Source organism: Manis pentadactyla, chromosome 11 (genome assembly GCF_030020395.1).
Source record: "Manis pentadactyla isolate mManPen7 chromosome 11, mManPen7.hap1, whole genome shotgun sequence".
Lineage (NCBI taxonomy): Eukaryota > Metazoa > Chordata > Mammalia > Pholidota > Manidae > Manis > Manis pentadactyla.
Genome location: NC_080029.1, coordinates 123610930 through 123636747, shown reverse-complemented (window position 1 = coordinate 123636747; position 25818 = coordinate 123610930). Strand labels below are relative to the sequence as shown.

Below are 25818 nucleotides of genomic sequence, written 5' to 3'. Positions count from 1 at the left end.
ATAAAGGGAACCAACTAGAAGGTTTCAATTATTTCATTCACAATGATAATCACCAAAATCAGTAGACTACCACAACTTAGATATGTAAAATGCAATACCTAGGGCAACAACTAAGAAAACTATACAAATCAATATTCTCCAAAACACTATCAATGAATCAGAATAGAATCATAAAACATGTTTGTTACCCACAAGAAAGCAAGAGAGAAACAATGGAAAGAGAACCAAAGGCAACAGAAAAATAATACATTGACAAACTTATGCCCTAACATATAAATAATTACCTTAAAACATAAATTATCTAAATATAACAAATGATAGAGACTAGCACTGAATACTTAAAATATAATTAAACTGTATATTATCTATAAGAAACCCACTTAAATACAAGGACATAGGTAGGTTCAAAGTAAAAGAATAAAAAACATTATTTCATGCAAATGCTAATAAGAAAAGCAGGAATGGTTTTATTAATATCAGGTAGAATAGACTTGAAAACAACAGAAACTCAAGATACACAGAGGAAAAACTGGTAAGGCAGAAAAGAAAAAGAAAAGAATCCACAATTATAGCTGGGGACTTCCAAATCCCTCTCAGGAATTGACAGAACAATTTAGACAGAAAATCAGCACATATATAGAAGACCTGAACAACACAATCAACCAACAGGATGTAACAGCGTATATAGAACAGTCTATTCAACAACAGTAAATTTTTTTTCAAATGCCTACAAAACATTCAACATGACAGACCACAGTCCAAGCTACAAAATAAACTTGAATGCACCATGTCTGCAAAAGCCACAAACTACCAAAACCCAACCAATATGGAATGGACTAACTGAATAGTCATGATTATTAAAGAAATTGAATTTGTACTTGAAAAGCTTCCAAAAAAGGAATCTCCAGGGCCAAACAGCTTCTCTGACAAATTCTACTAACATTTTTTTAAAGGCTTAACACTAATTTTACATAAACTATTCCAGAAAATGGAGGGAGAGGGTAAATTTCCCAAGTTATAAGGCTACTATTACCCTGATACAAAAACACACAGAGAGTACATAAAAATAAAGTTAAATGCCAGTATTTCTCATGAACTTAGATGCAAAAATCTTCAAATAGCAGCATATAAAATCCAGCAATGTATAAAATGAATTATAACCCGTGACCAAGTGGACTTAATTTCAGGTATGCAAACCTAGTTCAAGATTAAAAAAGCAAACAATGTGATCTACCACTGTCAACAGGCTAAACAAGAAAAATCATGTGATTGTATCAGTGCAGAAAGCATTTCACAAAATCCAACATATACTCATAACAAAAACTCTCATTGAACTAAAAGAGGGGAACTTATTCGACTTCATTTAAATAAAAAAGTTTACAAAAAACTACAGCTAACATATACTTAATGGTGCAAGACTGAATCATTTCCCCAAGATCTGCAACAAGTAATGGATGTCTCCTCTCACCATGCTTCTTCAACACACATACACACACACAAAAGATAATACAGATAGGAAAGGAAGAAATAAAACTGTCTCTGCTTTCAGATGACATGATTATCTGCACAGAAAATCCCAAGGAATATACATTTCAAACTCCAAGAATTATTACAGGAAATCAATGAAGTTGCAGAATACAAGTCAAGACAAAAAACCATTGCATTTCTATTTACTAACAATGAACTGAAAGTAAGAACTACTTATAATTGCAGTAAGGAAATGAAATGTTTAGTAACAGGACTAACAAAAAAGGTAGAGAATGTTTCCTAAAAATTACAAAAGGCTGATGAAAGAAATAAAATAAATGGAGAGACCATGTGCAGAGATTGGAAAATTCAGCATAGTTAAAATGTCAATTTCTACCAAATCCTAGCAACATTTTTTCAACAAAGAGAGGCTTATTCTAAATTTATATAGAAACACACAAGACCTAAAATAGCTAAATACAATTTTCAATGAGAAAAATAAAGTGGAAGTGATCACTCTACCCATTGTTAAGGCTTACCACATAGCAAGAGTGATCAAGACAGTGTAGCTTATGTGAAGAACAGATGCATAGATCAATGAATAAAATACAAAACCCAAAAATAGATACACAAAAATAGCCCAGCTGATTTTTGACAAAATTTCAAAAGAGAATTTTCAACAAATTGTGGTGGCAAAAAAGTGACCCTCCATCTAAAACTCACACTTAACTCAAAAGGATCACAGAATTAAATGTAAGACATAACACTATAAAACCTTCAGAAAACACAGGAGAAAATCTTTTGAACCTACGGCTAGACAATGAGTTCTTAGACTTGACATCAAAAGCATGATCCATAAAAAGAACACTTTCATGGACCTCATCAAAACTGAAAGTTTTTCCTCTGCAACATGCTCATGTGAAGAGAATGAAAAGATAAACACACTGGAAGGAAATACCCAACAAAGGACTATTATCTAGAATATAAGGGAACTCTCAAAACTCAACAGTAATATTATAAAGAATCCAAGTAGAAAATGGACAAAAGACATGAACAAAAATTACACTGAAGATTATATACAAATTGCAAATAAGCACATAAAAGATGTTCAATATCAGTAGCCATTAGAGAAGTGCAAATGAAAACCACGAGGTTATCACTATATACCTACATATCAGAATGGCTTAAATAAAATAGAGTAATAATACCACATGCCAACAAGAGGTGGACGGAAATGTGTGTCTACAAGGATGTTAAATAAAGGGTACGAAATTTGTATTTTTTTCCATTCCAGTTTCATTAAAATATAGTTGACATATAACCCTGTATTAGTTTAAGGTGAACAACATAATGTTTTGTGTGTGTATATGTGTGTGTCTATATGCACACATAATATATGTATGCATACCAAATGTTACCAAAATTAGTTACCATCCAGCATCTTCTCAGTTAAATTATTTTCTTATGATGAAAACTTTTAAGATTTACTCTTAGAAAATTTCAAATATACAATACACATTACTGTTAACTATAGTCACTATGCTGTATATTATATGTGCAGAAATTATCTTATAACTGGAAGTTTATACATTTTAATCACCTTCACCCATTTTCAGCCCTCACCTCCTCAACATGTGGCAACCACAAATCTGTTCTCCATTTCTGAGTTCGTTTTTCTAGACTCCATATATAAGTGAAATCATATGGTATTTGTCTTCCTCTGACTTATTTAACTTAGCATAATGCCCTCAAGGTCCATCCATATTGTCACAAGTGGCAGGATTTCCTTTTTATGGCTGCATAATATTCCTTGTGTATGTCTTCTTTATCCATTCATCCATCAAAGGGCACAGGTTGTTTCCATGTCTTGGCTATTACAAATAATGCTGTAGTGAACATGGCAGTGCAGCTATCTCTTTGAGAGTGATTTAGTTTCCTTTGGACATATACCTATAGGTGGGATTGCTAGGTTATATGGTAGTTCTAGTGAAGAGACTCCATACTGTTTTCCATAGTGGCTGCACCAATTTATATTCCCACTAACAGTGCATGAGGGTGCCCTTTTCTCCACATTCTTGCCAACACTTGTTATTTCTTGTCTTTTTGATACTAGCCATTCTGCTCTGTGTGAGGTAGTATTTCACTGTGGTTTTGACTTGCATTTCAGTGATGATTAGCAATGTTGAACACCTTCTCATGTACCTGTTGCCATTTGGGTATTTTCTTTGGGAAAACATCTACTCAATTCCTCTGCCCATTTTATAACTGAAATGATTGGTTTTTGCTGTTGAGTTATATGAGTTCTTTATGTATTTTGTCTATTAACCACTAATCAGATATATGATTTGCAAATATTTTCTCCTGTTTTGTAGGTTACCTTTTCATTTTGTTGATGGTTTCCTTTGCTGTGCAGAAGTTTTTTAGTCTGATGTAGTCCCACTTGCATTTTGCCTTTTTTGCCTTTGCTTTTGGTGTCAGATCCAAAAACACCATTGCCAAGAGATTTCTTTTTGAGGTGATGAAAATGTCCTAGAACTGATAGTGCTTATGGTTGTACATATCTGTGAATATACTAAAAATAGATGAAATGTATACTTCAAATGAGTGAGCTATATGGAATATGGACTGTACCTCAACAAAGATGTTACAAAAATTAATAGGAAAAAGTAAGCTAATTTCTGAAGCTTATTTCTGAAAAGCTGAAAATCTAATTTTACTCTGAAAATATATTTCTTAAGATTATCTCAGACCATACCATCCATGTGACTCACTAAAGATAAGGAATATTATTTCAAGTAAAACAAAATACTTACAAAATGCTCTTTCTTACAACATGGCATATTAATGCATTTTCCTATTTCTAAAGATACAGTGACTATATTAATATATTGTATGTTGTATTTTAAAGATTACACAGACCTGTAATCTTTTGTTTTCAAATGTCTGGACTTTGAAATCTCTAAAGGGAAAGCATGTTTAAATATGTCCTGTGTGGGGTTTTGTTTTGTTTTTTTACTTTTTATGAGCATTTTCAAGTGCACAATACAGAGAAAATTGTATTATGAACCCTATATTCCAATCATCCAACTTCAATAATTATCAACATTCTCCCACTGTTATTTCATCTATACTATTCCCCTGCCCAATTGTATTTTCAGAAATATTTTAAAGGAAATCCCAGACATAATATCATTTCTCCTGTAAATATTCAGTATGTGTTACATATAGGAATTTTTTAAATATAACACTATCATTATGGTACCCAACAAAATTAATAAAAATATACCTTAAATCATATACTATACAGTCCATGTTCAATCAAGTTATACCTGATTAACTTTTTAAAAACTTAGTATACAATAATGTTATATATTTCTGCTTTATCATTTAAATACATATATAAAAATTATAAAATCAACCTTATAAAAACCACATACCAAAAGAAAACCAACTAAATTATGTATGAAATTAGGTTTAATGAAAGATTTGTTTCCAATTAACTTAATTGGCTCTCTTAGGAGCACTATGATTACTTTACTTTTTAAAGGGAAGAAAAATGTCCTTCTTTGAAAGCTTACTTGTAGAAAGAAAGACTGCTTAAATCTTGAACCTAATCCATTAACCAATAATATAGCCAACACAAACACAATCATGTAATAAAAAAAAATGAAATAACTGAAACAAGTCAAAAGAGAAGTATGTCAAAATAGAATCTATAACATAGTCTCTCAGAAACTAGGAAATTAGTAATGGACAAATTACATTTTTAATGAAGCTTTAGTAAAAAAAACATTGAAAGTTGTTCCTATAATGAATATTTGTTGAGAACAGCAAATCATGCAATTAGAGAGCTTCTAAATACCTAGAATAATCTTAGATGTGCACAAAACTCAAAGTTGTATTTCATATTATAGTTTTTACACTCCAGAACTTGTACTATTTTTTAAATTTTATAAATGTTATTAATAAAGTAACACTAAATTCAAGTCCATACAAACAATAACTGAAAAGTACTTGAATAATCCCAGCCTGACAGTGATTTGGTATCATTTTTATCTATCACTGTATTTAATTCACTAATACTTTGTTTAGGATCTTTACAACAATATTCAAGAAAAAACATTGTTTTGTTATAATATGCCTGTTAGGTTTTGATATTAAGGTTATGCTGGCATCATAAAACAAGCTCTTGTTTATTCTCAGGAAGAATTTCCACAAGATTGATGCTATTTTTACTTTAATGTTTGGAAGAATTCATAGGCAAAGCCATCCTGATCAGGATTTTCTTTGTGAAAGAATTTAATTATAGAGCCACATTATTTTTAATACTTATAAATTTCTCAAGCTTTAATTCTTTTTTTTTTTTTTTTTTTTATTTTTTAATAATTATTTTTTATTGAAGGGTAGTTGACACACAGTATTACATTACATGAGTTTCAAGTGTACAACACAGTGGTAGAACATTTATATACATAATTCTAGGTTCCAGCTATCACCCTACCAGGCTGTTACAATATCTTGACTATATTCCTTATGCTATACCTTACATCCCGGTTACTAATTTATTTTACCATTGGAAGTCTGTCCTTTTTTTTTTTTTTGTGAGGGCATCTCTCATATTTATTGATCAAATGGTTGTTAACGACAATAAAATTCTGTATAGGGGAGTCAATGCTCAATGCACAATCATTATTCCACCCCAAGCCTAATTTTTGTCAGTCTCCAATCTTCTGAGGCATAACAAACAAGTTTTTACATGTAGAACAAATTCTTACATAATGAATAAGTTACATAGTGAACAGTACAAGGGCAGTCATCACAGAAACTTTCGGTTTTGCTCATGCATTATGAACTATAAACAGTCAGTTCAAATATGAATACTCATTTGGTTTTTATACTTGATTTATATGTGGATACCACATTTCTCTCTTTATTATTATTATTTTTAATAAAATGCTGAAGTGGTAGGTAGATACAAGATAAAGGTAGAAAACATAGTTTAGTGTTGTAAGAGAGCACATGTAGATGATCAGGTGTGTGCCTGTAGACTATGTGTTAATCCAAGCTAGACCAGGGCAATAAAACATCCACGTATGCAGAAGATTTCTCTCAGAACGGGGGGGTGAGGTTCTAAGCCTCACCTCTGTTGATCCCCAATTTCTCACCTGATGGCCCCCCTGCGACTGTGCCTGTCTTAGGTTGTTCCTCCCTTGAGGAATCTTACCCGTCTCTGGCTAACCAGTCATCTTCCGGGGCCATACAGGGAAATGTGAAGTTGGTAAGTGAGAGAGAAGCCTTATTGTTTGAAAAAGTTAGCTTTTTACTTCTTTGCATATTTATGCCCTGTGGCTTCTATGCCCAGCATTTGTCTTGAGGTATCTTTACCACTTGGAAGAATTATGATACTCGGTAAATTTGATATGAGGCACGAATTCTATTTAAGGGTTGTAATTAGGAAGGAAGAAGAAAAGCTATAGAAGTAGCAGACGGAAGAAAACATGGGAAGATTGATTATTTCTTTGACATATCTTCTTGTAGAGTAACTTCAGCATATATAGGTTTTAAGCTACTACTTAAATTGCGCACACACATTAACATAATAGGAGTATAGTTACATAACCAAAGCATATCTGTAATTACCAGCCATCTCCAGTGAAACCAAGAAAACCAGTTAGGCACCTTAGGCATTTGTGAAAACTTATCTATGATATGATGGATATTGTCCAACTGAACTTGAACAGTCTGAGAGAAATCAGACAAATTAAAACAACCCATTCCTGGGGACTGTTCACATGCCATATGTTCTTTTAACAGTAAATAGTCTGTAGTTGTAAGAGTTTGGAGCGCTACAATTTGCACTTCTCCAAATTCTTGGTTGAGTTCCAACAGTATAGATCCAGTCCAATTTTGTTGTTTTACTGTATGCACAGGCCAGCTTAGATATCTCCTTCCTCATTCCCATGGCAGGACCAGGAACTGGTGGGATGAGTGCATCTACAGCTGTAGCAGTGCGTGAATCTTTGTTGGGGTTTTTTGATGATCATCTTCTGGCATGAGTCTTCCAGAGGGTGCAGATGTTGGAAGTTCTTTTTCATATCGTATCTTAGTTCATTTTCGGGGTAGCCCAATTAGGCTTTGATCCTCTGTATAAACACAAACAGACCCTTTGCCTACACTTTTATATGCCCTTTATACCCTTGTGTAGAACTCGTTGGAGGTTACCACACAGGAACTGCCCTTTTTTTTTTTTTTTTTTTTTTTTGCTATCACTAATCTACACTTACATGACGAATATTATGTTTACTAGGCTCTCCCCTATACCAGGTCTCCCCTATAAACCCCTTTACAGTCACTGTCCATCAGCATAGCAAAATGTTGTAGAATCACTACTTGCCTTCTCTGTGTTGTACAGCCCTCCCTTTTCTCCTACCCCCCCATGCATGTTAATCTTAATACCCCCCTACTTCTCCCCCCCTTATCCCTCCCTACCCACCCATCCTCCCCAGTCCCTTTCCCTTTGGTACCTGTTAGTCCATTCTTGAGTTCTGTGATTCTGCTGCTGTTTTGTTCCTTCAGTTTTTCCTTTGTTCTTATATTCCACAGATAAGTGAAATCATTTGGTATTTCTCTTTCTCCGCTTGGCTTGTTTCACTGAGCATAATACCCTCCAGCTCCATCCATGTTGCTGCAAATGATTGGATTTGCCCTTTTCTTATAGCTGAGTAGTATTCCATTGTGTATATGTACCACATCTTCTTTATCCATTCATCTATTGATGGACATTTAGGTTGCTTCCAATTCTTGGCTATTGTAAATAGTGCTGCAATAAACATAGGGGTGCATCTGTCTTTCTCAAACTTGATTGCTGCATTCTTAGGGTAAATTCCTAGGAGTGCAATTCCTGGGTCAAATGGTAAGTCTGTTTTGAGCATTTTGATGTACCTCCATACTGCTTTCCACAATGGTTGAACTAACTTACATTCCCACCAGCAGTGTAGGAGGGTTCCCCTTTCTCCACAGCCTCGCCAACATTGGTTGTTGTTTGTCTTTTGGATGGCAGCCATCCTTACTGGTGTGAGGTGATACCTCATTGTAGTTTTAATTTGCATTTCTCTGATACTTAGCGATGTGGAGCATCTTTTCATGTGTCTGTTGGCCATCTGTATTTCTTTTTTGGAGAACTGTCTGTTCAGTTCCTCTGCCCATTTTTTAATTGGGTTATTTGTTTTTTGTTTGTTGAGGCTTGAGAGCTCCTTATATATTCTGGACGTCAAGCCTTTATCGGATGTGTCATTTTCAAATATATTCTCCCATACTGTAGGTATCCTTCTTGTTCTATTGATGGTGTCTTTTGCTGTACAGAAGCTTTTCAGCTTAATATAGTCCCACTTACTCATTTTTGCTGTTGTTTTCCTTGCCCGGGGAGATATGTTCAAGAAGAGGTCACTCATGTTTATGTCTAAGAGGTTTTCGCCTATGTTTTCTTCCAAGAGTTTAATGGTTTCATGGCTTACATTCAGGTCTTTGATCCATTTTGAGTTTACTTTTGTATATGGGGTTAGACAATGGTCCAGTTTCATTCTCCTACATGTAGCTGTCCAGTTTTGCCAGCACCACCTGTTGAAGAGACTGTCATTTCGCCATTGTATGTCCATGGCTCCTTTATCAAATATTAATTGACCATATATGTCTGGGTTAATGTCTGGATTCTCTAGTCTGTTCCATTGGTCTGTGGCTCTGCTCTTGTGCCAGTACCAAATTGTCTTGATTACTATGGCTTTATAGTAGAGCTTGAAGTTGGGGAGTGAGATCCCCCCTACTTTATTCTTCTTTCTCAGGATTGCTTTGGCTATTCGGGGTCTTTGGTGTTTCCATATGAATTTTTGAATTATTTGTTCCAGTTCATTGAAGAATGTTGCTGGTAGTTTCATAGGGATTGCATCAAATCTGTATATTGCTTTGGGCAGGATGGCCATTTTAACGATATTAATTCTTCCTAGCCACGAGCATGGGATGAGTTTCCGTCTGTTAGTGTCCCCTTTAATTTCTCTTAAGAGTGACTTGTAGTTTTCAGAGTATAAGTCTTTCACTTCTTTGGTTAGGTTTATTCCTAGGTATTTTATTTTTTTTGATGCAATTGTGAATGGAGTTGTTTTCCTGATTTCTCTCTCTGTTGGTTCATTGTTAGTATATAGGAAAGCCACAGATTTCTGTGTGTTGATTTTGTATCCTGCAACTTTGCTGTATTCCGATATCAGTTCTAGTAATTATGGGGTGGAGTCTTTAGGGTTTTTTATGTACAGTATCATGTCATCTGCAAATAGTGACAGTTTAACTTCTTCTTTACCAATCTGGATTCCTTGTATTTCTTTATTTTGTCTGATTGCCGTGGCTAGGACCTCCAGTACTATGTTAAATAACAGTGGAGAGAGTGGGCATCCCTGTCTAGTTCCCGATCTCAGAGGAAATGCTTTCAGCTTCTCGCTGTTCAATATAATGTTGGCTGTGGGTTTATCATAGATGGCCTTTATTATGTTGAGGTACTTGCCCTCTATTCCCATTTTGCTGAGAGTTTTTAACATGAATGGATGTTGAACTTTGTCAAATGCTTTTTCAGCATCTATGGAGATGATCATGTGGTTTTTGTCTTTCTTTTTGTTGATGTGGTGGATGATGTTGATGGACTTTCGAATGTTGTACCATCCTTGCATCCCTGGAATGAATCCCACTTGGTCATGGTGTATGATCCTTTTGATGTATTTTTGAATTCGGTTTGCTAATATTTTGTTGAGTATTTTTGCATCTACGTTCATCAGGGATATTGGTCTGTAGTTTTCTTTTTTGGTGGGGTCTTTGCCTGGTTTTGGTATTAGGGTGATGTTAGCTTCATAGAATGAGTTTGGGAGTATCCCCTCCTCCTCTATTTTTTGGAAAACTTTAAGGAGAATGGGTATTATGTCTTCCCTGTATGTCTGATAAAATTCCGAGGTAAATCCATCTGGCCCGGGGGTTTTGTTCTTTGGTAGTTTTTTGATTACCTCTTCAATTTCGTTGCTGGTAATTGGTCTGTTTAGATTTTCTGTTTCTTCCTGGGTCAATCTTGGAAGGTTATATTTTTCTAGGAAGTTGTCCATTTCTCCTAGGTTTCCCAGCTTGTTAGCATATAGGTTTTCATAGTATTCTCCAATAATTCTTTGCATTTCCGTGGGGTCCGTCGTGATTTTTCCTTTCTCGTTTCTGATACTGTTGATTTGTGTTGACTCTCTTTTCTTCTTAATAAGTCTGGCTAGAGGCTTATCTATTTTGTTTATTTTCTCGAAGAACCAGCTCTTGGTTTCATTGATTTTTGCTATTGTTTTATTCTTCTCAATTTTATTTATTTCTTCTCTGATCTTTATTATGTCCCTCCTTCTGCTGACCTTAGGCCTCATCTGTTCTTCTTTTTCCAATTTCGATAATTGTGACATTAGACCATTCATGTGGGATTGCTCTTCCTTTTTTAAATATGCTTGGATTGCTATATACTTTCCTCTTAAGACTGCTTTTGCTGTGTCCCACAGAAGTTGGGGCTTAGTGTTGTTGTTGTCATTTGTTTCCATATATTGCTGGATCTCCATTTTGATTTGGTCATTGATCCATTGATTATTTAGGAGCGTGTTGTTAAGCCTCCATGTGTTTGTGAGCCTCTTTGCTTTCTTTGTACAGTTTATTTCTAGTTTTATGCCTTTGTGGTCTGAAAAGTTGGTTGGTAGGATTTCAATCTTTTGCAATTTTCTGAGGCTCTTTTTATGGCCTAGTATGTGGTCTATTCTGGAGAATGTTCCATGTGCACTTGAGAAGAATGTATATCCTGTTGCTTTTGGATGTAGAGTTCTATAGATGTCTATTAGGTCCATCTGCTCTACTGTGTTGTTCAGTGCTTCCGTGTCCTTACTTATTTTCTGCCCAGTGGATCTATCCTTTGGGGTGAGTGGTGTGTTGAAGTCTCCTAGAATGAATGCATTGCAGTCTATATCCCCCTTTAGTTCTGTTAGTATTTGTTTCACATATGCTGGTGCTCCTGTGTTGGGTGCATATATATTTAGAATGGTTATATCCTCTTGTTTGACTGAGCCCTTTATCATTATGTAGTGTCCTTCTTTATCTCTTGTTACTTTCTTTGTTTTGAAGTCTATTTTGTCTGATATTAGTACTGCAACCCCTGCTTTCTTCTCACTGTTGTTTGCTTGAAATATATTTTTCCATCCCTTGACTTTTAGTCTGTACATGTCTTTGGGTTTGAGGTGAGTTTCTTGTAAGCAGCATATAGATGGGTCTTGTTTTTTTATCCATTCTGTTACTCTGTGTCTTTTGATTGGTGCATTCAACCCATTAACATTTAGGGTGACTATTGAAAGATATGTACTTATTGCCATTGCAGGCTTTAAATTCGTGGTTACCAAAGGTTCAAGGTTAGCCTCTTTAGTATCTTACTGCCTAACTTAGCTCGCTTATTGAGCTGTTATATACACTGTCTGGAGATTCTTTTCTTCTCTCCCTTCTTGTTCCTCCTCCTCGATTCTTCATATGTTGGGTGTTTTGTGCTGTGCTCTTTCTAGGAGTGCTCCCATCTAGAGCAGTCCCTGTAAGATGTTCTGTAGAGGTGGTTTGTGGAAAGCAAATTCCCTCAGCTTTTGTTTGTCTGGGAATTGTTTAATCCCACCGTCATATTTGAATGATAGTCGTGCTGGATACAGTATCCTTGGTTCAAGGCCCTTCTGTTTCATTGTATTAAATATATCATGCCATTCTCTTCTGGCCTGTAGGGTTTCTGTTGAGAAATCTGACGTTAGCCTGATGGGTTTCCCTTTATAGGTGACCTTTTTCTCTCTAGCTGCCTTTAACACTCTTTCCTTGTCCTTGATCTTTGCCATTTTAATTATTATGTGTCTTGGTGTTGCCCTTCTTGGATCCTTTCTGTTGGGGGTTCTGTGTATTTCTGTAGTCTGTTTGATTACTTCCTCCCCCAGTGTGGGGAAGTTTTCAGCAATTATTTCTTCCAAGATACTTTCCATCTCTTTGCCTCTCTCTTCTTCTTCTGGGACCCCTATAATACGGATATTGCTCCTTTTAGATTGGTCACACAGTTCTCTTAATATTGTTTCATTCCTGGAGATCCTTTTGTCTCTCTCTATGTCAGCTTCTATGCGTTCCTGTTCTCTGATTTCAATTCCATCAATGGCCTCTTGCATCCTATCCATTCTGCTTATAAACCCTTCCAGAGTTTGTTTCATTTCTGTGATCTCCTTTCTGGCATCTGTGATCTCCCTCCGGACTTCATCCCATTTTTCTTGCGTATTTCTCTGCATCTCTGTCAGCATGTTTATGATTCTTATTTTGAATTCTTTGTCAGGAAGACTGGTTAGGTCTGTCTCCTTCTCTGGTGTTGTCTCTGTGATCTTTGTCTGCCTGTAGCTTTGCCTTTTCATGGTGATAGGAATAGTCTGCAGAGCTGGGACGAGTGACGGCTGGAAGAACTTCCCTTCTTGTTGGTTTGTGGCCCTCCTCTCCTGGGAGAACAGCGGCCTCTAGTGGCTTGTGCTGCGCAGCTGCGCGCAGACAGGGTTTCTGCTTCCTGCCCGGCTGCTATGGAGTTAATCTCCGCTGTTGCTGTGGGCGTGGCCTGGCTCGGGCAGCTACTCCAAAATGGTGGAGTCGCGTTGGAGCAGGAGCTGCTGGGAGGCTATTTATCTCCGTAAGGGGCCTCCCTGCTCCCTGCAGCCCAGGGGTTAGGGTGCCCAGAGATCCCGGGTTCCCTACCTCTGGATTAAGTGACCCGCCCTGCCCCTTTAAGACTTCCAAAAAGCACCCGCCAAAACAAAACAACGACCACCAAAAAAAAAACAAGAAAAAAAAATTTTTTTAATTAAAAAAAAAAAATTTTTTATTAAAAAAAAAAAGGTGGTCGTTCGTTTTTCTTTATTCTCCGGTGCCAGTCTCAGGCCTCTGCTCACCGGTCTTTCTGCCCTGTTTCCCTAATATTGGGGTCCCTGTCCCTTTAAGACTTCCAAAAAGCGCTCGCCAAAACAAAGCAGCAAAAAAGCAAAAAAAAAAAAAAAAAATGGTCGCGCGCTTTTCTTATGTCCTCTGGCGCCCAGCCTCCAGTGCCTGCTCACTGTTCTTGCTGCCCTGTTTTCCCAGTATCGAGGGCCCTGCACTCTGGCCCGGATGGCTGGGGCTGGGTGCTCGGCAGCCCTGGGCTCCGTCTCCCTCCCGCTCTGCCTGCTCTTCTCCCGCCGGGAGCTGGGGGGAGGGGCGCTCGGGTCCCGCGGGGCCGGGGCTTGTATCTTACCCCCTTCGCGAGGTGCTGGGTTCTCTCAGGTGTGGATGTGGTCTGAATATTGTCCTGTGTCCTCTGGTCTTTATTCTAGGAAGGGTTGTCTTTGTTATATTTTCATAGATATATGTTGTTTTGGGAGGAGATTTCCGCTGCTCTACTCACGCCGCCATCTTCCGCCGGCAGTGCGCGCGGCGTTCACTTCGGCTCCGAGCCCGGCAGCTCTGCTCCAGTCTCGCCCTCCCCCGAGCGCCTGGATCAGCAGCCAAGCTTTAATTCTTGCTATGCAAGTTTTATTATACTGTGTTTTTTGAAGGGACTGGTCAGTTTCTTCTAAGTTCATAAATTTAGTATATGATATTGTTCATAATAACCTATTATCTTTTTAGTATCTGTGAGAGCTCTGCCAATGCTTATTTCATTCCAGGTATTACAACTTGTCTCTTCATTATCTTGATCAGTATTACTAGAGGTCTGTTAATTTTATTAGTCTATTTGAATTACCTTTAGGCTTTGTTAATTTCCTCTATTCTTACCTATGTCTTCTCCTTCATTTCCCTTGGGTTTAATGTGTTCTTTTCTAACTTTTCGAGATGGACAAAGTGAGGACTTTAGGTTTTCTTCTTTTCTAGTACGTACAGTTGAAGATACAAGTTTTCCTCAAAGCATAGCTCTACCTTAATCCCACAAGACTTTAAATGTTCACTTTCAGTCAGTTCACATTTTCTAATTTTTGTTGATTTCTTCTCTGATTCATGGATTATTCAGAAATGAATTTCAAAACTCAAATATTTGAGAATTGTATGGCTCTCTCTTTGTAACTGGTTTCTAACCTAATTCTACTATGTTCAGAGAGATAGAATTAATTTAATTATATGAAATTTGCTAAAACATGTTTAATAGCGCAGCATGTGTCAATTTTGGTAAATATTCCATGTGTGCTTGAGTATGTATCTAGACTTACAGTTACAATAATGACAAAGTAGCCTGTTAAAAAATTAGCCCTCTTCATGTCAAACCTTACTATAAAAGCTAGACAAAACATATAAATGGACTTTTTAAAGGAATTGGAAAGCAACCAATATAGGCAAGATTTGAGGAAATACAACTCCTGAGAACAGAAAGGACAACAACATGAAATCCACATACACTCTAGAATTTTCCCTGAAGACATTTCAAACTCACAGGGCAAAGGAAGCGAGTCCTAGCAGAAACCAGAAGCCCTGTCAGGCGAAAACAGATATTGGAGTTCAATGAGTCTAAAGCAACTGGGATTTCTGGGGCAAAAACTATGGAAAGTGGGGAACGGCACATAAGTGAGCCAAAAAAATCTATATTTAATGTTCCCTCAAGAAATCTGACAACTGCTAAGCTTTGCATATACAGGGCAAGACTCCAAGACACCCAGCAGAAAGCAGCAGCTGGGATGCTAATGAGCTATGTAGATACTGTAGAAACTGTATACTGCTGAGGAAACAAAAGTTGGAATTCAGGAATGTAGTGGCTTGGCAAACACCCCCAGTTTTCAGTTGAGACCACAAAAGGAATAAGAACAAAACTAAAACACAACTTTGATAAACCTCAAATCAAATCCTGACTGAATTAAGATGATCTGCTTATGCTCCATCTTCTTGCCAGAAGACAAAAAATATTTCTTAGAAAGCAACTGTGAAATTTTTAATACAACATATTAACATTCAATTAAATATTATGAGGTGTACTAAAAAAAAATCAAATAACTGAAAACCCCCAAAAATGTTTTTAAAGTAACAAACCCACAGGTGGTTCAGAAATTTTCCTTTTCAGATAGACTTGTTAAAATAGCTATTACTAATATACTCAAGAATTTATGGATGAGACATACAAAACAGAAGATTAATAGACTAGAAGACATATCAGTAAAAAGATTCCAGATTGAAACATCAAAAGAAAAAAGAATGGAAAAGAATAAGCATTATTTGATAGACATATAAATTATGTCAACTTCACTAATCAGGATTTTTGTCCACTTACACTATCACTTGTTGAAGACAGTTATGTTAAAATATCCCACTATTGTTTTTTAGTTCTACTTGTATAGATTTTCTTTCTTTCACTTTTAGTATTTTAATTATACTGCAGATAGATGATTTGTTTTGCATTTTTCTTCCGCAGAGTTTATAGTACTTCTTGAATCTGAGACTTGATGTCTTTGCACAGTTTAGAGAAATTCTCAGTGATTGTTCCTTCAAATGTTGCTTTTGCACCATTCTCTCCATCCACTCACAGACTCCAGGTGTGCCTCTTAGGTTCCTCTCTGCATTTCCTTATCTCTTTTCTCTCTGTAATTTAGCCTCTGTATTTTCTATTGCACTTAGAATTAATTCAACCCCAACTCTTCTAAACTTTGAATATATGTGGAAACACACCAGATGTTTTAAGAAAGTCATTTATCTTCCTGGGTTCCTCTCCTCCAGAGCACTGCAGCCATCAAAAACCTGGACTGCTTGCGCTCTAGGCCTGCTACACAGCCATCATCCTGGGATCAGCACCACAGAACTGCTGGCATCGCCACTCTTCTGTGCTTGTTCCCTCCAGGAGTGATGGTGTCCGTGGAGGTAAAAAAATTTTTGAGACCATGCATGTTTGAAAATATCTTTAATCTACTCTCACATGTAATGGATAATTTGGCTGGACATACAATTTTTACAATTGTAAATTTTTAGAAATTATTTACCTTCAGAATTTTGAAGTGATAGTTTGGCAAAAGCAGATGGCATTCTGATTCCTGATCATTTGAATACAAACTGATTATTTTCTTAATTTTTTAGAGCCTCTCATCATCTGTAGTATTTGTATATTTCCCAACAGGTTTTGGTGCCATTCTATTTTTCAACTGTTGTGGTGAGCACTTAATGGGAGCTTTTGGTCTAGAAACTTAAATTTTTCTGTTAAAGGATATTTCCTTTAATTATCTCTTCCATGTTTCCTCCTTTCTTTTTCTTTCTTTCTATATAAACCCATGTTATTCAAATATTGGATATTATGACTATCTGTTTTTATATAACAAAGCTGAAGACTTAGCCACTTATGGGATTGGATTAAAGACGGCAGCATGAGAGGTGAGACAAAGACCACCTCCTAAAACCACATATAATAAGAAAACATAATTTAATACAACTAATACTCAAAGAGCAACAGGAAAGAAGGCTGCAGCAGACTGCATACACCTGGAAAAAAGGACAGACTTCATGGAACAGGTAACTTACCAAAGCTGTGACCCAGGGGGGCCAAAGCCCTTCAACTACCACAGATAACCGGCGGGAGGAAGGGAAACAGAGCAGGGAGGGAGTGGAGGCCTGGGACTGCAGAACACCTGGCCCCGAAGATCTGATCTGGGAGCATGAACATACACTGCATGGTGCTCTGGTGATTTAGCGCAGTTGGAAAGCTAAGACCAGCAGAATACCTGGAGACGTGGAGACTCCAGCTGCTTGTGGAAAACAGGCATTCCTATTAGGCTAATCTGGATGGGCAGTCTGAGAGACTTCCTAAAAGCAAGAGGACTGCTAAAGGGGCAGGGATTGCATAGAGCTTGTTACTCAGGAGAAAGGACAGGTAGACAAAATTGTCTGGATATACTCTGCCCAGCAGGTTGGGAGGTTAAACGATCTTCATCCATTCCATCCCCCTGGCTGGCTACACAGCTCCAAGACACCCCACCATGATACACAGCCTGCTGTGTCTTCCTCCCGGCTAGCCTGCACCTGGCTCACACTCACAAACCAGCAACCCCTGCCATGGCAGAAGGACAGCCAGAGGTAAGCCCAGCCTACAGCAGCTACAAACACAAAGCACAGAGTCTTGCACCTGTGTGTTTGGCCCAATGGTTCTGGCAGTGGAAACAGGCATAGCAGCCGGGAAGCAGGAAGCACCTCCTTCCTCCCCTAAAGCACCAACACCGCTCCCCTGCAATCCCCGACTTTGCTCCAGAGACTGAGCACCTCCACAGAGTAGAGCTTCTGGACACTAGAGGGCATCACAGACAAATTATGAAACAACAAAGGAACCTGGTTCAAAGCAAAAATATGAATACACCTGAGAAAGGTTCAAATGAAAACGACCTCAAGAATCTTCCTGAAAGAGATTTCAAAATAAAAGTCATCAACATGCTCAGGGACATACAGAAAAATATTAAAGAACTCAGAAAGAAATTTTAAGTCGGAGATCCAACCGTTGAAGAACACAATGGAGGGTATTAACAGGAGATTAAATACAGTGGAGGAGATGATGAATGAAATACAAATTAGGGAAGAGGAACACAAAGAAGCTGAGGGACACAGAGAAAAAAGTATCTCTAAGAATGAAAGACTACTGAGAGAACTGTGTGACCAATCCTAATGGAACAATATTCACATTATAGGGATATCAGAAGAAAAGAGAGGAAAAGAGACAGAAAGTGTGTTTGAGGAAGTAATTGCTGAAAACTTCACCAATCTGGGAAAGGAGATAGTCTCTTAGGCAAAGGAGGTGCACAGATCTCCCAAGACAAGGGATCCAGGGGAGAAAACACCAAGATGTATACTAATTAAAATGGCAAAGGCTGATGTTAAGGACAGACTATTAAAAGCAACCAGAGAGAGAAATAAGATCACACACAAAGGAAAACCCATAAGGCTATCATGAGACTTCTCATCAGAAACTTTACAGGACAGAAGGGAGTGGTATGGTGTATTTAATGCAATGAAGCAGAAGGGCATGGAACCAAGATTACTTTATCCAGCAAGATTCTCATTTAAATTTGAAGGAGGGATTAAACAATTGCCAGATAAGCAAAAGCTGAGAGAATTTCCTCCCACAAACCATCTCTACAGTGTATGCTGGAGGGACTGCTATAGACGGAAGAGTCCCCTTAGGAAATAGCTGTCACCAGAGGAAATAAAAAGGGGTAGACAAAGAGTACAGAATATGATACCTAACATATAAAGAATGGAGGAGGAAGAAAAAGAAGGGGAAAAAAAAGAACCTTAAGATTGTGTTTCAAACTGCATAATGAGTGAGTTAAGTTAGACTCTTAGATAGTAAGGAAGTTACTCTTGAACCTTTGATAACCACAAATATAAAGACCGCAATGGAAATAAGTACACACCTATCGACAATAACCCTAAATGTAAATGGTCTGAATGCACCAATCAAAAGACACAGAGTCACTGAATGGATAAAAAAACAAGACCAAACTAAATGGTGCCTACAAGAGACTCACTTCTAACCCAAAGACATACACAGACTGAAAGTAAAGAGATGGAAAAAGATATTTCATGCAACTAATAGGGAAAAAAAGCAGGTGTTGCAGTACTTGTATCAGACAAAATACTTTAAAACAAAGAAAGTCACAAAAGACAAAGAAGGACATTACATAATGATAAAGGGGTCAATCCAACAAAAGGATAAAACCATTATAAATACATAAGCACCCAACACAGGAGCACCTACATATGTGAAACAAATACTAACGGAATTAAAAGGGGAAACAGAATGTAAGGCATTCATCCTAGGAGACTTCAACACTCCACTCACTCCAAAGAACAGATCAACTAGACAGAAAATAAGTAAGGAGACAAAGGTACTGAACAACACATTAGAACAGATGGACCTAACAGACATCTACAAAACTCTTCACTCAAAAGGTGAAGGATGCACATTCTTTTCAAGTGCACCTGGAACATTTTCCAGAATAGACGACATACTAGGACACAAAAAGGGCCTCAATAAATTCAAAAAGACTGAAATTTTAACAACCAACTTCCCAGATCACAAGGGTGTAAAACTAGAAATAAATTGTACAAAGAAAACAAAAAGGCTCACAAACACATGGAGGTTTAACAACATGTTCCTAAATAATCAATGGACCAATGACCAAATTAAAACAGAGATCAAGCAATACATGGAGACAAATGACAACAGCATAAAGCCCCAATTTCTGTAGGAAGCAGCGAAGGCAGTTCTAAGAGGAGAGTATATACCAAACCAGGAATATTTAAAGAAGGAAGAACAATCCCAAATGAATAGTCTAAATTCATAATTATTGAAATTGGAAAAAGAAGAACGAATGAAGCCCAAAGTCAGCAGAAGGATGGACATAATAAAGATCAGAGCAGAAATAAATAAAATTAAGAATAAAACAAAAGAAAAAAAATCAATGAAACCAAGAGCTGTTGGAGAAAATAAACAAAATAGTTAAACCTCTAGCCAGAAACATTAAGAAAAAAAAAGAATCTACACACATAAACAGAATCAGAAATGAGAAAGGAAAAATCATGACGGACCCCACAGAAAAACAAAGAATTATTAGAGAATAATATGAAAAACTATATGCTAACAAACTGGATAAACTAGAAAAAGTAGACAACTTTCTAGAAAAATACAACCTTCCAAGACTGACCCAGGACAAACAGAAAATCTAAACAGACCAATTACCAGAGCAATGAAATTGAATCAATAAACAAAAAACTACCCAAGAACAAAATATCTGAACCAGATGGATTCACTGCAAAATTTTATCAGACATATAGAGAAGACATAATACCCATTCTCCTAAAAGTATTCCAAAAAAATAGAAGAGCAGGAAATACTCCCAAACACATTCTATGAAGCTAGCATCCCTTTAATACCAAAATCAGGCAGACAGCACCAAAAAAGAAAACTACAGACCAATATCTCTGATGAACATAGATGTAAAAATACTCAGCAAAATATTAGCAAACCAAATTCAAAAACACATCAAGAGGATCATACACCATGATAAAGTGAGATTCGTCCCAGGGATGCAAGGATGGTACAACATTCAAAACTCCATCAAATCCATCCATCATACATCATACATCAAAATAAAAGGAAAAAAACCACATGATCATCTCCATGGATGCTGAAAAAGCATTTGACAAAATTCAACATCCATTCATGATAAAAACTTTCAACAAAATGGGTATAGAGGGCAAGTACCTCAACATAATAAAGGCCATATATGACAAACCCACAGTCAACATACTTAACAGTGAGAAGCAGTAAGATTTTCCTCTAAGATCGGGAATAAGACAAGTATGCCCACTCTTCCTGCTTTTATTCAACATATTACTGGAGTTCCTAGGCACAGCAAACAGACAATACAAAGAAATAAAATGTATCCAGATTGGTAAGGAAGAAGTCAAACTGTCACTCTTTGCAGATGACATGATATTGTACATAAAAAACCCTAAAGAATCCACTCCAAAACCACTAGAATATCTGAATTCAGCAAAGTTGCAGGATACAAAATGAGTACACAGAAATGCATTCCTTAACACCAACAATGAACTAGCACAAAGAGAAATCAGGAAAATAATTCCATTCACAATTATATCAAAAAGAATAAAATACCTAGGAATAAACCTAGCCAAGGAAGTGAAAGACCTATACCCTGAAAACTATAAGATGCTCCTAAGAGAAATTAAAAACGATTCTAATAAATGGAAATTCATCCCATGTTCTTGGGTAGGAAGAATTAATATTGTCAAAATGGCCATCCTGCCCAAAGCAATCTACAGATTCGATGCAATCCCTATCAAAATACTGACAGCATTCTTCAACGAACTGCAACAAATAGTTCTAAAATTCATATGGAACCACAAAAGACCCCAAATAGCCAAAGCAATCCTGAGAAGGAAGAATAATGCAGGGGGGAATCCCGCTTCCCAACTTCAAGCTATACTACAAAGCCACAGTAATCAAGACAATTTGGTACTGGCACAAGAACAGACCCATAGACAAGTGGAAGAGAATAGAGAGTCCAGATATTAACCCAAACATATATGGTCAATTAATATACAATAAAGGAGCCATGGATATACAATGGGGAAATGACAGCCTCTTCAACACCTGAGATTGGCAAAACTAGACATCTACATGCAAGAGGATGAAACTGGATTACTGTCTAACTTCATACACAAAAGTAAACTCGAAATGGATCAAAGACCTGAATGTAAGTCATGTAATCATAAAACTCTTAGAAGAAAATATAGGCAAAACTCTCTTGAATTTAAACTGAGCACCTTCTTCATGAACACATCTCCATGGCAAGGGAAACAAAAGCAAAAATGAACAAGTAGGACTATATCAAACTAAAAAGCTTCTATACAGCAAACGACACCATCAGTAGAACAAAAAGGCATCCTGCAGGATGGGACAAAATATTCATAAATGACATATCCGACAAAAGGTTGACATCCAAAATATACAAAGAGCACGTGTACTTCAAAAAACAAAAAGCAAATAACCCAATTAAAAAATGGGCAGAGGAGCTGAACAGACACTTCTCCAAAGAAGAAATTCAGATGGCCAACAGGCACATGAAGATGCTCCATATCGTTAGTCATCAGAGAAATGCAAATTAAAACCACAATGAGATATCACCTCACACCAGTTAGGATGGCCACCATTCAAATGACAAAAAACAACAAATGTTGGCGAGGTTGCAGAGAAAGGGGAACCCTCCTACACTGCTGCTGGGAATATAAACTAGTTCAGCCATTGTGCAAAGCAGTGTGGAGGTTCCCCAAAAAACTAAAAAAAGAAATACCACTTGACCCAGGAATTCTACTCCTAGGAATTTACCCTAAGAATGCAGCAGCCCAGTTTGAAAAAGACAGATGCACCCCTATGTTTATTACAGCACTATTTATAATAGCCAAGAAATGGAAGCAACCTAAGTGGCCTTCAGTAAATGAATGGATAAAGAAGAGGTGGTACATATACACAATGGAATATTATTCAGCCATAAGAAGAAAACAAATCCTACCATTTGCAACAACATGGATGGAGATAGAGGGTATTATGCTCAGTGAAATAAGCCAGGTGGAGAAATACAAGTACCAAATGATTTCACTCATATGTGGAGTATAAGAACAAAGAGAAACTGAAGGAACAAAACAGTAGCAGAATCACAGAACCCAAGAATGGACTAACAGTTACCAAAGGGAAAGGGACTGGGGAGGATGGGTGGGAAGGGAGGGATAAGGGGAGAAAGGAACATTATGATTAGCACACATAACAGTGGGGGGGGCATGTGGAAGGCAGTATGGCAGCCACAATGTTGTTCATGTAAGTGTATATTAATGATACCAAAAAAAATAAAAATAAATAAAAAGTAAAGGACTTATCCTCTTCAAACTTTAACCATGTTATTTCCGTGGGATTGTTTGAGTCAGAGCATATAATTACAAACTTCAGTACTACAGCTACAGTTTCTACAAATTACACCAAAATTTACCCATAATTTACTATGTATAATCACAACCACTGAAGTGGAGACCCAAATGATCAAAAACAAAATTTCTTGATATATTAACAAGGGTTTTTTTTTCTAGGATCCCACTAAATTTATTTAGTGAAAATTTCTGATAATAACAATGGTATTTTTAAGCCTACTTCTAATCAAGGTTTATCACTCCATCTCAGATAGGTCATACTCATAATGTCTGAGAGAACTGCTTTAAAAAAAAACCATGGTAAGTTCAGTAACATGATTCGTTTATGGTTTTTTGCAATTTTGATTTTTGCAATTTTGACGTATTTCAGACTATTTTAAGATACAGAAACTAAACTTTATGATTCCACATTTTTCTACATTTTTCTCAGAGAAAAAACTCATGCCTACTCTCAATTTTCTACTACTTAATGTGTACAGAGAAACCAATGGTAATACACTGTATAAAAGTAAGGAATATTATTTGACATAAGTCAACATAATTTACTGAGAAAAAAGTGGAAAAAATGCACGTATCAATAATATAAAGGTGGCAATGACTTAGTTATGTGCAAGAAAACATTTCTTTCTGAACCAAAAACTCCAAATGATCTTTCATTGAAGAAAACAGCAGTATTCTCAAGTTGCTCCTTACTGACAATACAAATCTCTCATTACTTGTTATCATTCTAAAATCCAATCCTCTATAAATATATAAAAAATAGATTCTGGATTCCTATACAAAAACATTTTACAAAGGAAATTCTTTAAGGGATAAATTCCAGGTGGGTCCTCAGAATAATAGCCCATTCTATTTATTTGTGCTCGTTAATTATTCTGACAGTATAGAAAACAGATGTATGAACAAAGATAAACACAGAATATTTTAGTGCCAAAATAATATTAAATATTACTGAAATGAAGTAGTGACATGCTACTTAAAAGTGTATTGCCTAGAGGATGGAGTAGTTTATTTTTTCCTTACTTCAAGTCAAAAGAGTTATAAGGGATCTTATAAGTGAACTGACAAAAGAAATCATTCTCCTTTAAGTTTATACAAGGCAACACGAGATGAGAATGATTTCCAGAAACTTTCACAGAATTTTTAAGATTATTTTATGATTTTCACTAAAGCAAGTTAATATCAAACAAATGCAGCAAAAAGGTAACTATACAATGCTATTATCACCAATTTGAAATAAAATAAATAGCCCATGTACATCTACCTGTTAACTACATAAAAAGGTTGATTCAAAAGTTACTCGCCATTTTTGCAGGAAGTCTTCTGCACTGCCACTGGTGGGCAAGACTGGGTGGGAGCTACATCCGAAGAAGCAGTAGAGCCTGTATGACGAGCCTTTACCTTGTCAGCCCAACTGACACCGGTGGGAGGCAGACGGGGAGCAGCCACTGTGCCTGGTGAGGCCCTACAGAGACAAATGACTACATTAATACATGAAATATTCCAGTTAAAAATGTTAATATATATTCAGTAATTAAAATTTTTAAGTACGTATATCTATCTGTATATCCACATATATAGAGTAACATACTAAAAGTAATTTCAGGCAAATACATTCATAAATTTATCCTAGTCTAATACTTAACTAGCTTAATATGGTATGACATACTGTTTGGGAACAATAACATAGAAGCTCTCATTCAGTTTAAAAGAAAATTTCAATTAAAGGGCAACACTAAAAAGTATGTTCATAAAAATTAACTCTGTATTTTCATTTAAAAGTCATCTTTTAATAATATAAATGTGAATTAATTTGCCAATCTATTGATACAGGCACAATTAAAACATTCTTTTGTGTACATTTCTTATATTAAATGATGCCTCACTGACAATATTCACTTTTGGTTCTTCAAAATGGAGTGAGCATTTGGTGACAGCTATCAAACAATCTAAGTGCACAATCCTCTTTAACTTTAATAATATTTCCCCAATCTTCCACAGTTGTCCTATCCACTCCTCATTTGACAGCAAAACTTTACTAGTTCACTTTTATCAAAGCTTTCCAAAAACTTGCCTTAGTTTTCAGAGAAATAATGATTCTTTTTGCACTATTTCACTGGTTTCTTTAATATTTAAGTTATGAGTTAAAATAATGAAGACAACTTGAATAAACAAATTTGGTAACTAACTACATATTCTGAGTAAGCATTTAACTCAACCAGTAAGAGCAAAGGTAAGTAGATATGAAGTAAGGCTAACTTTGAGACACAATTTTCAGCATGATGGAAACAAAAATCCCACTATGTTTTACAATGATAATAAAGAGTGTCAATCCTATGATACAATTAGATGGAGCTCTGTCAAGAACTTTCATCACGCATACACTAAAGGCTTCCAGGGTTAAAATGATGCACACCTCTGAACCAAAGACCAACGGAATGTACTACAGGGTACTCTCCTTATAATGCTACTTGACTGTATAAACATTTGGTTCTGTTTACTCACACATCTTTCCCTAAGTCCAATTATTAAAAGGTTCCAAAGTCCAACAACTTTCAACTAAGGCAATACTATCTAATTACCTTATTTGAAAGCAAAAATTTGTTTCTACTGAATAACATGTAATGAGTCTTCTTACTAAGTGCCAACTACAGTGAAAGTGCTTGAGATACAGAAGAAATGACAAAGATCTTGCCTTAAAGAAGCTAATAATTTAAGTACAAAAAATAAACATTAAGTTATAATGCATTGCAAATGTAATAATGCAAGTATATGCAAGGTTCAGAAGTAACAACAGATGAAAATGACTGTGAC

The 25818-nt window shown here is 36.4% G+C and overlaps 1 protein-coding gene across 5 annotated transcripts in view; it reads right to left on the bottom strand.

The window, feature by feature from the left end:
- Positions 1 to 25818, bottom strand: part of SCAPER (S-phase cyclin A associated protein in the ER) — a 539898-nt gene that overhangs the window by 423683 nt on the left and 90397 nt on the right. For all 5 annotated transcript variants that reach the window (XM_036907601.2, XM_036907605.2, XM_036907603.2 and 2 more), the window contains one exon: positions 24309 to 24469. In XM_036907601.2, the coding sequence (XP_036763496.2) occupies positions 24309 to 24469 (161 nt within the window). The remainder of the gene's footprint in view (positions 1 to 24308; positions 24470 to 25818) is intronic.